General features: G+C 43.9%; 1 protein-coding gene across 2 annotated transcripts in view; it reads right to left on the reverse strand.

The window, feature by feature from the left end:
- pawr (PRKC, apoptosis, WT1, regulator) overlaps positions 1-16,081 on the reverse strand; it is a 174,191-nt gene that overhangs the window by 12,790 nt on the left and 145,320 nt on the right. For both annotated transcript variants that reach the window (XM_072484736.1, XM_072484735.1), the window contains exon 4: positions 9,018-9,049. In XM_072484736.1, coding sequence (XP_072340837.1) covers positions 9,018-9,049 — 32 coding nt within the window. The remainder of the gene's footprint in view (positions 1-9,017; positions 9,050-16,081) is intronic.

The raw sequence follows: 16,081 nt of genomic DNA on the forward strand, positions 1-16,081 counted from the left end.
CCGAGGGGGTGATCAGTTAATGCACCAACGTGCTGCATATATTTGCCTTGTGTCTCCCCAGAGGGTAGCACTCTTACCTCCTCAGGTGTGGCCCAGTGAGTAACCTTCTTACCTCCAAATCACAAGGCATGGATTCAAGTCCCATTCCAGAGACTCAAGCACAAAGTCCAGGCCGACACTACAGTGCCAATACTGAGGAAGTGCTGCACTATCAGATGTGCTGTCTTTCTTAATCAGACACCAAACCAAGGGCCTCATCTTCGATCTCAGCTGGATGTTACAGGTCTGTGGCATTATTATGCATAAGAGCAGGGAGGAAGTGTTCCGACCAATATTTATCCCACTAGAACTGTCTGCTCAGTCTCAGCTTGATGTTTTGGAGATTTTCTTTTGAGCAAATTGATTGGCACATTTTATAAATAGTAAACTGCAAAAGTATTTCACTCGCTGTAAAGCATTTTGCAATGTATTGAGACAGTAAAAGGCATTATAAAATGTTAGCCTTTCATTCTTTTTTTCAACAGGTGGGTATGGGCACAGTGACCCAGAGATACGTACGTAAACCAGTGTCTGGGAAAAAGCAGATGCACAATAAAAGGACACAAATCCAGATTAAAATACTCATATTTGCTTGTTGGTAATATTGGAAATAATATGCTCAATCCGGAAGCTGTACTGGGAGCTATAACATGTTGGGAGTATTCAAAACTTGGCTAATTCCAGAGGATGGAAATTAAAATAATACTCAGAGTCATTCATTCAATTATGGCACTAGGACCACGGGGAGTGGATGGTGGCCAACAACTGGGCTGCAAGACTCTTGGGGGGTACTGATGCAGAGTAGTGCAGATGCTGGAAAGCGGAAATAAATCCAGAAAATTCTGTAAATATTTAACAGGTCAGGCAGATTCTACGGAGAAACAGTTAACGGTTCACATCTGTGCTCTTTCATCAGAACCCGGGACAGATCAGATTAAACCAAAGCAAGGAGGGGTTTCTGTGAAGCAAAGGTTTTACGTAAGACAAGAAAGACTGACATGTCTGAGACATGTGACTCCACACACGGCCCACCCCCATCCCCCTCTCCTCACTGTCCAAGACTCCGTACACTCTTTCCAAATGAAGCAGTGATTTACTTGTGCTCCATTCAATTTAGTGTACTGTATTCACTGCTCACAATGCCCTCTCCTCTGTACTGGGGAGACCAAATGCAGACTGGGTGGCTGTTGTGCAGAACACATTCTCTCTGTCCACGAGCATGACCGCCGACCTGCTGGTGGCTTGCCATTTCAATTCACTATCTTGCTCTCACTCACATTCCTGTCCTCGGCCTGCTGCAGTGTTTCAGTGAAGCTCAACACAGGCTGGAGGAACAGCACCTCATCCTCCAGTTCGGCACTTTACAGGTTTCTGGAACCAACATTGAGTTCAACAATTTCAGACAAGAACTCTCCTCCATTTTGTATTCCCCCCCCCCCCCCCCCCCCTCCCCCCGATGCCAATCTGTATCTTGTTCGCATTTTTGCTTTCAGACAGCGCTGACCTTTATTCAGCTTTTCACACCAACGCCTTTTCCCTTTGTCCATGACATCTCTGTCACTTAATCTCTCCTGCCATCAAATCAATCCCTTACCTTCTCTTTTGCTTCACCTAACACTCAAACCCTTTTCAACAACATAAACCCCATTCTTACCTCTCTTCAGTTCGGAGTCATTATATTGGACTCCTTGCGTAAACTGTTTCTCTCTCTGCAGATGCTTCCAAACCTGCTGGGTTTTTCCAGCACTTTGCTTTTATGTCTGTGAAGTTTGAAATAGGTATTTTGTTTGATGAATCTCACAATAAAGGTGTGTTGGTGCCTCGGGCTGACTGAACAGAATTGGAATCCAGAACACAAAGACGTATTTACATGCTGGCCATCCCGAGACAAGGAAACCTGATCATAGGGGCTATAAAATATTCAGACAAGGAAGTGGTGTAGACAAATGCCTCAGAGACAGCTGGAAGGTGAAGGGTGTTAGAGAAATAATGCTCCAACGTCTTCAAGTTCTGAAAAATCGTCATCAGCCTGAAAGGTTAACTTGCTTTCTCTCTCCAAAGATGCTAGCTATCTGGCCTGCTGAGGATTTCCAGCAGTTTTTCTTTTTTTATTACAAAACCAAGTACAACTGCAACAAGAAGGGTATCAAGTTAGCAACACAAACCATCAAATTAGCACAAGGAGCAAGTAAAATTCACTCATCTTATCTCTTTATAGAATAGTAAAGATACAAGGTGAACGAAAACTAATGTTCAGAGGGAAAATCCCCAAATTGTCTGGAGCCTCAGCTGGTAAATGGAACGCATGACCGATTCATGAATCAATGATTTAGAGATAATAGAGGCTGCAGTCAAAACAAAGAACAAAGAACAAAGAAATGTACAGCACAGGAACAGGCCCTTCGGCCCTCCAAGCCCGTGCCGACCATACTGCCCGACTAAACTACAATCTTCTACACTTCCTGGGTCCGTATCCTTCTATTCCCATCCTATTCATATATTTGTCAAGATGCCCCTTAAATGTCCCTATCGTCCCTGCCTCCACTACCTCCTCCGGTAGTGAGTTCCAGGCACCCACTACCCTCTGCGTAAAAAACTTGCCTCGTACATCTACTCTAAACTTTGCCCCTCTCACCTTAAACCTATGCCCCCTAGTAATTGACCCCTCTACCCTGGGGAAAAGCCTCTGACTATCCACTCTGTCTATGCCCCTCATAATTTTGTATACCTCTATCAGGTCGCCCCTCAACCTCCTTCGTTCCAGTGAGAACAAACCGAGTTTATTCAATCGCTCCTCATAGCTTATGCCCTCCATACCAGGCAACATTCTGGTAAATCTCTTCTGCACCCTCTCTAAAGCCTCCACATCCTTCTGGTAGTGTGGCGACCAGAATTGAACACTATACTCCAAGTGTGGCCTAACTAAGGTTCTATACAGCAAAGTATAGTCAGCTCACAACTATTCATAAGTTGCACAATGTATAAGAAATGAAAGTCATGCCACGCAACAGGGAACAGCGAACATAATTTTGCTGTGGAAACCTGTGGCCACCATATTAGAAAGGATATAGAGGCACTGGGGATTTATAGAGGAATAGAAGAACCTGAATATGAAGAACCTATTTCCCATAGAAGAGAAGTCCCGGAGGCATAGATTTTAAATAATTCACAGAGGGATTAGAGGGTAGTAGAGGCCTCATTCCAGGGATGAAGGGCTCATCTCATTGAGAAAGATTGAATGGCTGGGTCTATACCGATTGGAGTTTCGAAGAATATGGGGTGATCTTATTGATTCATATAACCTCCTGAGGGGACATGACAGGGCAAATACTGGGAGGATGTTTCCTCTTATGGGGGAAGATTAGAACTCGGGGATAAGATGAGAGGAGAACTTTTACTCAGATAAATAATTCTCTTACCGTGGGCAGCAATGTAGCACAAGTGGATAGCACTGTAGCTTCACAGCGCCAGAGTCCCAGGTTCGATTCCCGGCTTCGGTCAGTCTGTGCGGAGTCTGCATGGGTTTCCTCCGGGTGCTCCGGTTTCCTCCCACAGTCCAAAGACATGCAGGTTAGGTGGATTGGCCATGCTAAATTGCCCTCAGTGTCCAAAAAGGTTAGGAGGGGTTATTGGGTTACGGGGATAGGGTGGAAGTGAGGGCTTAATGTGGGTCGGTGCAGAATGGCCTCCTTCTGCACTGTATGTTCTATGTTCTTCCTCCAGAGAACTGTGGAGGCTGGGTCATTGAATTGATTCAAGGCCCAGGTAGATAGATTTTTGACAGGACAAGAGAGTCAATGATTCTGGGGGGTCACAGGATGGTGGATTTGATCACAACCAGATCAACCATGATCTTTTCGAATGGTTGCGCAGGTTCGAAGGGTCGAATGGCCTGCTCCTAAGTCCGATGTTCCTGTGAGATTGTAGTGGGGTCTAGAACTTGCTGCCTAAATGGCGGTAGAGGCAGAAACCCCCGGCAAATTTAAGAAGTACTTGGAAATACACTTCAAGTGCTGTAACCCACAGACTCAGAACCTGACAGTGGGATTAGGCTGGAGAATTATTTTGCAGCCGACAGATATGATGGACTGAATGGTCTCCTTCGGTGTTTTGAAATTCTATATTTCTGTGGAGATGGTGCAAAAAGGATTTACAAAGATGATAGCAGAACAGTAAAGTTATATCCAGTAGGAAAGCATGAATAGTTTGAGTCTCTTTGCTCTTGTGAAGAGAAGGCTGAAGAGTGACCTCAAAGAGGCCTTCAAAATGATGCATGGTTTTGCTCTCAGTAGATACAGAGCAAATCTTTCCTATTGTGGGGAAGAGCAAAACCGAAGAACATCAAACGAAGATAGTCACTAGTAAGGCCAAAGGGAATTCAGGAGAAAATTCTTTACCCAGAGAATGGTGAGAATTTGTCACTCGTTGACACAGGGAAAGATCAAAGTCAATTTTGTAGATGCATTTAAGTGGAAGCGAGATAAGTGGAAGGAGGAGAAGGTGAAAGAGGGTTATGCTATTAAATATAGATGAGAAAGAATGGATAACGCATCTGACTGCGGATCAGGAAACTCCAGCTTGGGCAGCACAGTGGCACAGCTGTGGAACATGCGTTTGCATGTTCACCCAGTATTTGCATGGGTTTCCTCCGGGTGCTCCGGTTTCGTCCCACAGTCCAAAGATGTGGTTTGGCCATGCTAAATTGCCGCTTAGTGTCCAGGGATGTGCAGATTAGTTTCTGGATTACAGGAATAGGGTGGGGTGGACAGGGCTTGTAAATGGGCAGGATGCTCATTCTAAGGGTCGGTGCAGACTCAATGGGCCGAATGTCCTCCTTCTGCACTGTAGGGATTCTATGACTTCTAATGGGAGGAGGCTCATGTGGAGCATAAACAGCAACATGGGCTGCATGGTTGTGGTGGCTAGCACTGTTTCATCACAGTGACAGGGACCTGGGTTTGATTCCCAGCTTCGGTCACTGTCTGTGAGGAGTCTGTATATTCTCCCCGTGTCTGCATGGGCTTCCTCCGGGTGCTCCGGTTTCCTCCCACAAGTCCCGAAAGACCTCGTTGTTAGGTGAATTGGACATTCTGAATTCTCCCTCAGTGTACCCGAACAGGCACTGGAGAATGGCGACTATGGGATTTTCACAGTAACTTTAGTGTTAATGTAAGCCTACTTGTGACACTAATACAGATTATTATTATGAACTGATTTCCTGGGACTGAATAGGTGAATACCAAAAGTTGTTTCTTCCAATTTGGTCCAAGAGTAGAAAGGGAACTGTGGCCAAACGATGGCTTACAAGGGAAATTAGAGATAGTATTGGTTTCAAAGAAGAATCATACAAATTAGCGATAAACCCGAGGATTGGGAAGAGTTTAAAATTCGGCAAAGGCAGACCAAGGGACTGATTAAGAAGAGGAAAATACAATATAAAAGTTTGCGGGGAACATAAAAATTGACTAAAAGTTTCTATAGGTATGTAAAGAGAAAAGATGGAGAAAAACGAATGTAGGCCCCCGACAGGCAGAAACGTGGGAATCGATAACAGGGAACAAAGAAATTGCTGAGGAGATAAATTCGAACTTTGCTTCTGTCTTGACAAAGGGAGACATAAATAATGTACCAGAAATTCTGAGTGACACTATTTTTAGTGAGGAGCTGAAGGAAATTAGGAAAGAAAAGGTTTTGGGGAAATTAATGGGATTGAAGGCGGATAAATCTCCAGGGCCTGATAACCTTCATCCCAGAGTACTGAATAGACGTGGCCCTAGTAATAGTAGATCCAAATGCTTTGGACTCTGGAATGGTTCCTACCGGGTGGAGGGTAGCTAACATAAACCCGTTACTCAAAAGGATGAGCTGGAAAGCAGTGGTACAATCAGACAAAATCAGAATGGATTTACGAAAGGGAATCATGCTCGATAAATTTACCTGAATTCTTTGAAGATGTAACTAGTAGAGTTGATCAGGGAGAACCGGTGGATGTGGTTCAATAATATAATAATAATTTTTATTATCACAAGTAGGCTTACATTGACACTGCAATGAAATTACTGTGAAAAGCCCCTAGTCGCCACACTCCATCACCTCTTCGGGTACACGGAGGAAGAATTCAGAATGTCCAATTCACCTAACAAGCACGTCTTTCGGGACTTGTGGGAGGAAACACACGTGGACACGGGGAGAACGTGCAGACTCTGCACAGACAGTGACCCAAGCTGGGAATCGAACCTGGGACCCTGGTGCTGTGAAGCAACAGTGCGAACCACTGTGTTATCGTGCCGCCCACTTTAGACTCTCATATAACAGATGATTATGTAAAGTTAAAGCGCATGGGATTGCGGGTAGTGTCTTGCGATGGATCAAAAGCTGGTTAGAAGACAGGAAGCAAAGAAGGTCTTTTTCCGATTGGCAAGCAATGACTAATGGGGTATCACCGGGATTTGTGGTAGGACCCCAACTGTTCACATTATTTATTAATGATTTGTATGAGGAACTAAATGTATTATCTCCAAATTTGCAGGTGAAAGAAAGTTAGGTGGGAGGGTGAGATGTGAAGAGTATGACGCATCAGTGGGATTTAAAATATATATAAATTTAGAGTACGCAATTAATATTTTTCAATTAACGGGCAATTTTAGTGTGGCCAATCCACCACCCCTGCACATCTTTGGGTTGTGGGGGCGAAACCCACACAAACACGGGGAGAATATGCAAACTTCACACGGACAGTGACCCAGAGCCGGGATCGAACCTGGGACTCGGCACCGTGAGGCAGCAATGCTAACCACTGCACCACCATGCTGCCCTGCTTCAGTGGGATTTGCACATGCTGACTGGGCAGGCATATGCATGGCAGATGCAGTATGATGTGAATAAATGTGAGATTATCTGCTTTGGTAGCAAAAATAGGAAGACAGGTTATTATTTAAATGGGTGCAAATTGAGAGAGATGGATACTCAGCATGCGCGTAGGTACAGCAGGCAGTAAAGAAGCAAATGGTATATTGGCCTTCATAGCAAGAGGTTTTGAATGTAGGAATAGGGATGTTTTACTGAAATTGTCTAAGGCATTGGTGAGGCCACACCTGGAGTATTGTGTGCAGTTTTGGTGCCTTTATCTGAGGAAGGATGTTCTTGCTATGGAGGGAGTGCAGCGAAGATTTGTCAGCCTGATTCCTGGGGTGGCGGGACAGTCATATGAGGAGAGACTAAGTCGGTTAGGATTATATTCATTGGAGTTTAGATGAGTGAGGGGGGCGAGCGCCTGGAAACGTACAAACTTCTAACAGAATTAGACAGCGTAGATTCAGAAAGAATGTTCTCAATGGTGAGGGAAGAACAGAACAAGGGTCCTAGTTTGAGGACCTTTTAAGACTGAGGTGAGGAGAAATTTCTTCACCCAGAGAATGGTGAATCTGTGGAATTCAATACCGCCGAAGGACTTGAGGCCAAAACGTCATGTGATTTTAAAGGAGGAATTAGATATTGCTCTTGGGGCTAAAGGAAGCAAAGGACATGGGGAAATGCGGGATCAGGGTATTGAACTTGATGATCATCCATGATCATAATGAATAGCAGAGCAGGCTGGTAGGGCCAAAGGGCCTCCTCCTACTTCTATTTTCTACATATATTTCTATGTATGACCGAATAACATTGATGTGGTTGGTATGTAAAAAGCTGGAGATGACCAAATACGTCTGCCTTTTAATCATTGCCAAAAGCTATAACGGTACAAAATTAAATTTAAAGGAATAAAAATGCCTTTTCGATGTTCCTCATTAACTTTCTTGAAGCATTAGGTGAAGGTTAATGAATCAATTATTGCTCATCAGCTGCCTTTTAAATTCAGGTAAAAGTACATTTGTTCTGCTTCTCCAATCATAAAGAATTCCTTCTGTGAAATAGTAATTCTTTACTATTCATTGAAATTATCAATTGCCTTTAACATATGAACAATTAAAATACTTTAGAAATTTTCTGTGGTTTCGTTCTATTTTTCATTCACTAATGAACTGTCTTCCCGATGCAAAAAGGCACCATTCATGCCCTAAAGACAAATCAAAGATTTTACAGCCAATTAAGTACTCTTGAAGCGTAGTCACTGTTGTAATTTCGGCAACAGGATAACCAATTTGTGCACAGCAAGCTCCCCAATAGCAATGAGATAATGTCCAGATGATCTATTTTGGTGACATTAGTTGAGGGATAGATATTGACCAGAACAACAGAGCAGGTTGTTCTTTAAAGTGGTGCCATGGCGTCTTTTATATCCACCCGACGGGGCAGGTGGGGAATCGGTTTATCATTCCATCTGAAGGACAACATCTCCGATAGTGCAGCACTCCCTCAATATTGGCACTGAGAGGGTCAATCTGGATTACGTGTTCAAGTCTTTGGAATGGGATTTGAAGCCACAACCTTCTGACTGAGAGGTGAGAGTGCCCACTGAGCTACAGCTGAACTCTGAACCCTGCACCAGCCTGAGATCAACTTATTGGTCTGAATGGATCAGTTGCTGACTGGAAATCTGGAGAGTAATAAAAGATTGTATACAACCCGATACAGGGGGTTGGTCTGCTTACCCGTATATATTTACAGCCATTTCTATCCCTGGATGAACAATTTGGACGCTCAGTAAAAAGGCTGAATAGGAGATTGAACTTGCCAACACCACTCAATGGGCAGTTAGCACATAGTGCTGATGCACGATCCAAAGGAAATCCCCTGCCAACTCTCCCTCCTTACTGCCAGCCAGGAGTGACCTCAATTCAATGTAGTATTGCAGCTAATGACCTGCCAAAACTAGCAGTGGGTCTTTGTTTCGGGAGGGGAACAAAATAAACAACAGTAATAGTCGCAGTTGAGGTTGGATTGATCCTGGAGCCACACAGTCACATATTACCCAGTAAATTTATAGGAGAAGAACAGGATTGACATAAAACTGTAACTTTGTGAAAATATTTCTTTACCTTTTCCATCGGTTTGTAGTTCTAGGAGTTTCCTAAGAAAAAACAGAAATGATTTTTACTCAATAATAATCCAGACTTATTTGAATCAACTCTCCTGAGGCTGGGGTCAGCAGAGTAGAGGGAGGTTTCTTCCTGGAGGTCAGTATGCTATCGCTGATTTCAGACTGTTCGACCATCAGCAGCAGTTTCTAATATGCTATCATTGATAGACAAAAATCTATCCAAAATGAAAAGGAGAAAGTTGACCCCAGTGAATTAACCATTGCTCAGCAGAAAGTAATATTGGCTTCTTAGCTATAGAATAAAGAAACATGTATTTCTATTATATCCCATCACCTCACCCAGAAACATCAAAAACTGCTTCAATGACTTGTAATTAATGTTGCACGGCACCTCACAGAACCACAATCAAACAAAATGTGACACCAAGCCAAAAAAGGCAATATTAAGAAGGTGAACAAAAGGTTGGTCAAAGCGAACATTTTAGAGTCTCTTTAAAAGGAGGGAAAGGTAGAAAGTAAGAGGGGTTTAGGGAAGGAATTCCAGAGCTTAGGGCCCAGACAGCTAAAGGCATGGCTGACAATTGTGGGGCAAATAAATTAGAGGTGCGCAAGAGACCAGAATCAGAGGAGTGCCGAGATCTCAGAGTATTGCAGGGCTTGAGAAAATTACAGAGCTAAGGAGGGACATGACCATGGAGGGATTTGATGAGGACACCATTTAGAAAGAAATGTTGGTCAGGACACCAGATGTGAGTTTTGAAAGCACAAAATTTGGACTGAGAAACTGCTTCCATGGAGAGATGTTCTCACTGAAGTTGGACTGGATTGAAATGAAGTCGTCATTTGCGTAATGATTTGATTTTAGCAGTCAGTAGTGAACTCGCCAACATTGAGGGCATTTAAAAGTTTATTGGATAAACATATGGATGATAATGGTATAGTGTAGGTTAGATGGCTTTTGTTTTGGTGCAACATCGTGGGCCGAAGGGCCTGTACTGCGCTGTATTGTTCTATGTTCTATTTTCTTAACAGTCAAACACCACAATCACCGTTGGTCCATACGCTTCTCATTAGCAAGCTAATGTTCCTGAACATTGACTTAGATCAGGGGAGATATATTTTAGAAAATGTTTTTCAGTTCCAAATTGAAATGAAAACAGAGGAACAGGAGGAAGCCTTTCAGCCCTTCAAGCTAGTTCTGTGATTCAATTAGATCATAGCTATATTTCTATATTATTCCATCACATCAGATGATGGGAGGTTGTTTCCCCAAGCTGAGGAATCTGGAAAACGCTGTCCTTGTTTCAGAATAGAGGATTGGCTGCTCATCACCGAGATGAGGAGAAATTTCTTCAGAGGTTTGAGAACCATTGGAATTCTCGACTCAAGAGCTCTATGGATGCCCAGTCAATCAGTCTATCCAAGCAAAGATCAACACATTTCTGAACACTGTAAGGTTCCTTCCTTTTTTCCTGTTTATTCCCTTATTTCCCTTTCTTTTATTCTGCTGTTGCATTTTTGATCCATGGGTGTTTAATTGACTTATGGCTTCAAGGCAAAGCAGCCTTTAACTCAAACAAGCAGATTCCTGAAGGTTGTGCTATTTTAGACTGGTGACTGGAGATTGGTTGGTCCCAGCGATGACTCAATCTGATTGATGTGGTTGGTGGCCAATGAATTGGCCCAGAAGGCTGTGATCCTCACGGTAATAGGAGGTGATTGGATATTATTCTGCTAGAATTTTTCTCGGAGCCACAAGGTTCCATTTCAGTTTCAACTTTTGGTTCTGCAGTCTGGCTGGAGGATTTCAACTAATTCTCTCAGAAAAGATCCAGCTAAACTCTTCATAAGGCCACTGCGAAGGATGATTATCTCACCAGCAAGACTGAGTGTCATTCTCTCGAGACTACAAAGGCTTGAAGTCAAACCACAAGCTGGAAGCAAGGATTAATGTGAGATAAAGTGCCTCAGGAAAGAAATAGGCCTGAATGTGAACCTTCAAGCAGAAGGCCCAGTTTAATAAAAAAAACTAAGGTGTCTCTCCAGAAGAAAGTCCGCTGCTTGAGTACTGAATGAACGACTCTGCGAGGAAGACCATTAACAGCTGTAAACCAGAGTGTTGTGAGGATAGCGTGCTGAGGGACCATCTTAACTTGCTGAGTTTCTTAATCTTTGACCCTCATCCTTATTTTTTTTACACTCTTCCTCCTCTCCCCTTCTGTGTTTGTCTGTCGTGTGTGCATGTGGGTAGAGGGTGGACAGATAAAGGGAGTAATAGGTTAACCTGTTGTTATTCAGTTGCATTCACTGCATATTTAACCATTGATCTTGTTATAAATAAACAGTAATTTTGTTCAGCCAAAGATTTTGGGAATTTTTATAAGAATTATTGGTTCATTCGCTTGTATTGTGACTCCAGGTAATGTGGGGCTGGAATTGACTGTGCACTAGCCCAGGGTGTTGAAACAATACCAAAGTAATTAAGGGATATTTGGATAGTGTGCGAAGGTGGAAGCTAAGGTTGAAGATCAGCCGTGATTTTATTGAATGATGGAGCAGCGTCAATGAGCTGAATGGCTTGCTCTTATTCAAAGAACAAAGAAAAGTACAGCACAGGAACAGGCCCTTCGGCCCTCCAAGCCTGCGCCAACCATGCTGCCCGTCTAAACTAAAATCTTCTACACTTCCTGGGTCCGTATCCCTCTATTCCCATCCTATTCATGTATTCATTCCTTTGCTTATTTCTTATACTGAAGGTGTTGGGATAGATTGTGCCCACAGTTGGGCAAATTACATGGATTACCTCTGAAAATCACTGACCAGTAATTGACTGAAAAATGGAATAATGTTACATTTTTCCCTTGCTATAGCTTTGATTGTAGTCTCTTTTTCCATGTGGAGAATTCTCTGTGACATTTCTATACACCTGGGATTTCTGGTAAATTGCAAATGAAAATTAATGGTTTCCTATTACCTGTTGCCTCTTGCATTTTATTATCCTTCAGCGTCTAATGATTTTAATAGCAGTTTCCTGCTGCTTTTCAGTTGCAGTGCATTCTAATCTCTATAAGGAGCTGACTTGGCAACAGGCAGGTGCTTGTAAAACAAACCAATGTTATCAAACAGAATTTGACAGCAAGCCACACAGAGAAACATGAGGATAGTTAGACCAAAAACATGGTCAAAGAGGTAGGTTTAGCATCGTAAACGAAGGCGTGGAGAGGCAGAAAGGTTTAAGGGAGGCAGTGGCGTAGTGGTAATGTCACTAAATTAATTGCTGAAAGACACTCTTTGGTGCACCCAAAACCTGTTGGTCTTCCAGTGCAAAAGAGTTGTATCCAACCGGGTTTTGCAGGCTGGCACATCCCAAAGCCAAGGACTACTTGCTGAGGGATGCACTAAAGCTTGGGGGAGCCCAATGGTTAGCATTGCTGCCTCACGGCGCCGAGTTCCCAGGTTCGATCCCGGCTCTGGGACACTGTCCGTGTGGGGTTTGCACATTCTCCCCGTGTTTGTGTGGGTTTCACCCCCACAACCTAAAGGTGTGCAGGCTAGGTGGATTGGTCACGTTAAATTGCCCCTTAATTGGAAAAAATTAATTGGGTACACTAAATTTAAAAAAGCTTGGGGGAGCCGCCACAGAGGTGAAATGGGGGAAGGTCACTGTCTAAGTCCTTTCAGCCAGAGTGAACTGAGGGGATTGTCTACAACCCCCTCCGGCTGTATGACTTGCATTGAATGTATATGGTGAATATTACATGTAGCACAATTGTATTGAAAAACATCAATATTCTTGCACTTTGTGTGATGGCCATTTTGAAATGTTTGCAATGTTCCTTCAGATATTTTACAAATAAAGTATATTTTTGCAAATAACATGTCACAATAATCTGGAGGCTCAGGCTGGGGCTCTGGTGGGACGGGTTCAAATCCCACCATAACAGCCGAATATAAAACTTGATCACAATTATCGTAACGGGCAGCAAGGTAGCATAGTGGTGTAGCCATGTAAAATGGCTAACTCCCGATTAGAATGGCCAAACCCCGATTTAAAATGGCGAACGGAAGAGCCTGATGGGAAAATCAGCCAACAGGACTCAAACAGGCAGATGCAGGCAAAACTGTGTATTCGCCTCTGGGGAGGCCAGACAGAATCGATACCTGCAGCCATCAACATAACACACCAGCCATCTGCATATAAATTAGGAATCCCCGGGAACAATATGCTACAAATTAGACACACAAAGCCAACCCAGACTTTTCGGCACCAGCAGGAGCTTACACAAAGAGAGGTGACTGACCACCTCGAAACCGCCCATCGATCAAGGAATCGCTCCAGCATTGGAGAATATCGAACCAAGTGATTGTGACCAAGTCCAATCACTTGGAACCAGGTACAAGGTCTGCCCCAAGAGGCGGGAAGCCCCTGGGGACTGTAAGAATAGGGGCCAAGTTTAAATCGACCCTTCTTCTCCTCTCCGCACCCTTCGAGACCCTTCTGCTGACCCTCTACAACAGCCGCAAGAAACAGTGAGCCTTACTCCAACGCTCGCTACGAGATAGGCACTCCTGACTATCGACCTGTACCAGCTTTGAATCCCGCAGGCTCAGAATCCATACGAAAGGCCATTTGTTTCCCTGACCTGGTGGGCCATTTCCAAAGTTAAGTATTGGCCTGTTAGTTGTAGGAAGTAGCTTAGAAGTAGAATTAATGTATAAGTATTGATTACTGTATATAATAAATGTGCGTTGATTTAACTCTTACTAAGCGGTGTGTTGGATTATTGATCATTACTCGGATTTGAACCACGTGGCGGTATCAGAAAGATACCTGGCGACTCAAGAGCAAAGGTGATATATCAAGAGCAATTAAACGAAGGCTAAAACTAGCAACAGTGGTTAGCACAGTTGCTTCACAGCTTCAGGGTCCCAGGTTCGATTCCCGGCTGGGTCACTGTCTGTGCGGAGCCTGCACGTTCTCTCCGTGTCTGCTTGGGTTTCCTCCGGTTTCCTCCCACAGTCCAAAGATGTGCGGGTTAGATGGATTGGCCATGCTAAATTGCCCTTAAAGAGTCCAAAAAGGTTAAGTGAGATTACTGGGTTATGGGGATGGGGTATATATGTGGGTTTGAGTAGGGTGCTCTTTGTAAGGGCCGGTGCAGGCCCGAGGGGCCAAATGGCCTCCTTCTGCACTGTAAATTCTATGATTCTATAACCATGAAATCATTGTTGATAATCAAAAAACCCCATCTGGTTCATTATTGTCATTTAGGGAATAAATCCTGTCTTTCCCTTGTCTGGCCTACATGTGACTCCAGACACAAAGCAATGGTCTGGCAAACCACTCGATTTTATCGAACTGCTACAAAGTACAACAAAGGTATGAAATTGGACGGACCACCCAGCATCGATCTAGGCACTGGAAATTATAACCCTGTAAAGTTAACATCAGGCTTATGGGAGAGCTGGCCCACAGATAAGTCAAGGGGGCCTGCCAAATTGTAATCACTGCATCATATCATATCAACAATGTCCCAGGACACCACGATGATCATCACTGGGTATGTCCTGTCCCACCAACAGGACAGACCCACCAGAGGTGGCAGCACAGTGGTGTACAGTTGAGGGAGTAGCCCGGAAGTCCTCAACATCCACTCTGTAAGGTTTCATGACATCAGGCCAAACATCGGCAAGGAAATATGTTGCTGGTTACGGCCTACTGACTTCCAGTTACCACCCACCACCTTCCTTCCTAACCTTCCAACCCACACCAGCCCCACCCTCAGTTGTTGAATCAGTACACACAGGTTGAACATAATTTAGAATAAGTGCAAAGGGTGGCAAGGGCACAGAAAGTAATCCAGCTGGGGGACTTCAATGTCCATTACCAAGTATAGCTTGTTAGCACAACTACTGACCTAGCCAGCTGAGTCCTAAAGGACATAGCTTCTAGACTGATTCTGCAGCAAATGGTGTGGGAGCCAACAAGAGGGAAAACTGTACTTGGCCTCATGCTCACCAGCCTAACTGTCACAGATGAATGGTCTATGACAGTATTTGTAGTAGTGACCAGCACAAAATGCTTGTGCAGAATAAGTCCCGTTTTCACATTAAGGAACCGCACACCCCCATCATGTTGTGTGACTCTACCACCATACTAAATGGGGTAGACTTTGAACATATGTAGCAACTCCAGACGGGACTTCCATGAGGCGTTGTGGGCCATCAGCAGCAACAGAAATGTACTCGACTACAATCTGTAACCTCATGATCCGGTATATCCCCCACATTACCACTACCACAGAGTCGGGGATCAATCCTGGTTCAATGAAAAGTACAGGAGGGCATGCCAGGAGTAACATCAGGCACACCTAAAACTGAGGTGTCAACCTGGTGAAGCCACAACACAGGACTACTGATTGCCAAACAGCATAAGCAACAAGTAATGGGCATAGTTAGGCAATCCCACAACTAATGGATGAGATCCAACTCTGCAGTCCTGCCACATGGGTCAATAACCAGGGGAATAGATTTATGGCAAGAGTCAGGAGATTTAGAGGGGATTTAGGGGAAACCTTTTTCACCCAGAAGGTGGTAGGAGTCTGGAACTCACTTGAATCACCACAGCATTCAAGGTTATGGACCAAGTGCTGAAAAACAGGAGTCAAATAGATAGGCGCTCGATGGCAGACAGACACAATGGGCGAAAAAGCCTCTTTCTGTGCTGTAAAGCTCCATGACTCAGTCATGAATGGTGGTGATAATTAAGCAACTCACTCTACAAATAGCCCCATTCACAATGATGAGCTGAAATCTTCTCTCATAGGGTTGAGAGACTTTGTAACTCTCTGCCTCAGAAGGCAGTGGAGGTGGAGTCATTGAAGATTTTTAAGGCAAAGGTAGATAGATTCTTGTTAGGCAAGGGAATCAAAGGATATATATAGGGAGTAGATAGGAATGTGGAATTTAAACACAAACAGATCAGTCATGATCTTACTGAATTGCAGAACAAGTTTGAGGGGCCGAATGGTCGACACCTATTTTGTATGTTTGTGTGTGTCA

This window comes from Scyliorhinus torazame, chromosome 19 (genome assembly GCF_047496885.1).
Source record: "Scyliorhinus torazame isolate Kashiwa2021f chromosome 19, sScyTor2.1, whole genome shotgun sequence".
NCBI lineage: Eukaryota > Metazoa > Chordata > Chondrichthyes > Carcharhiniformes > Scyliorhinidae > Scyliorhinus > Scyliorhinus torazame.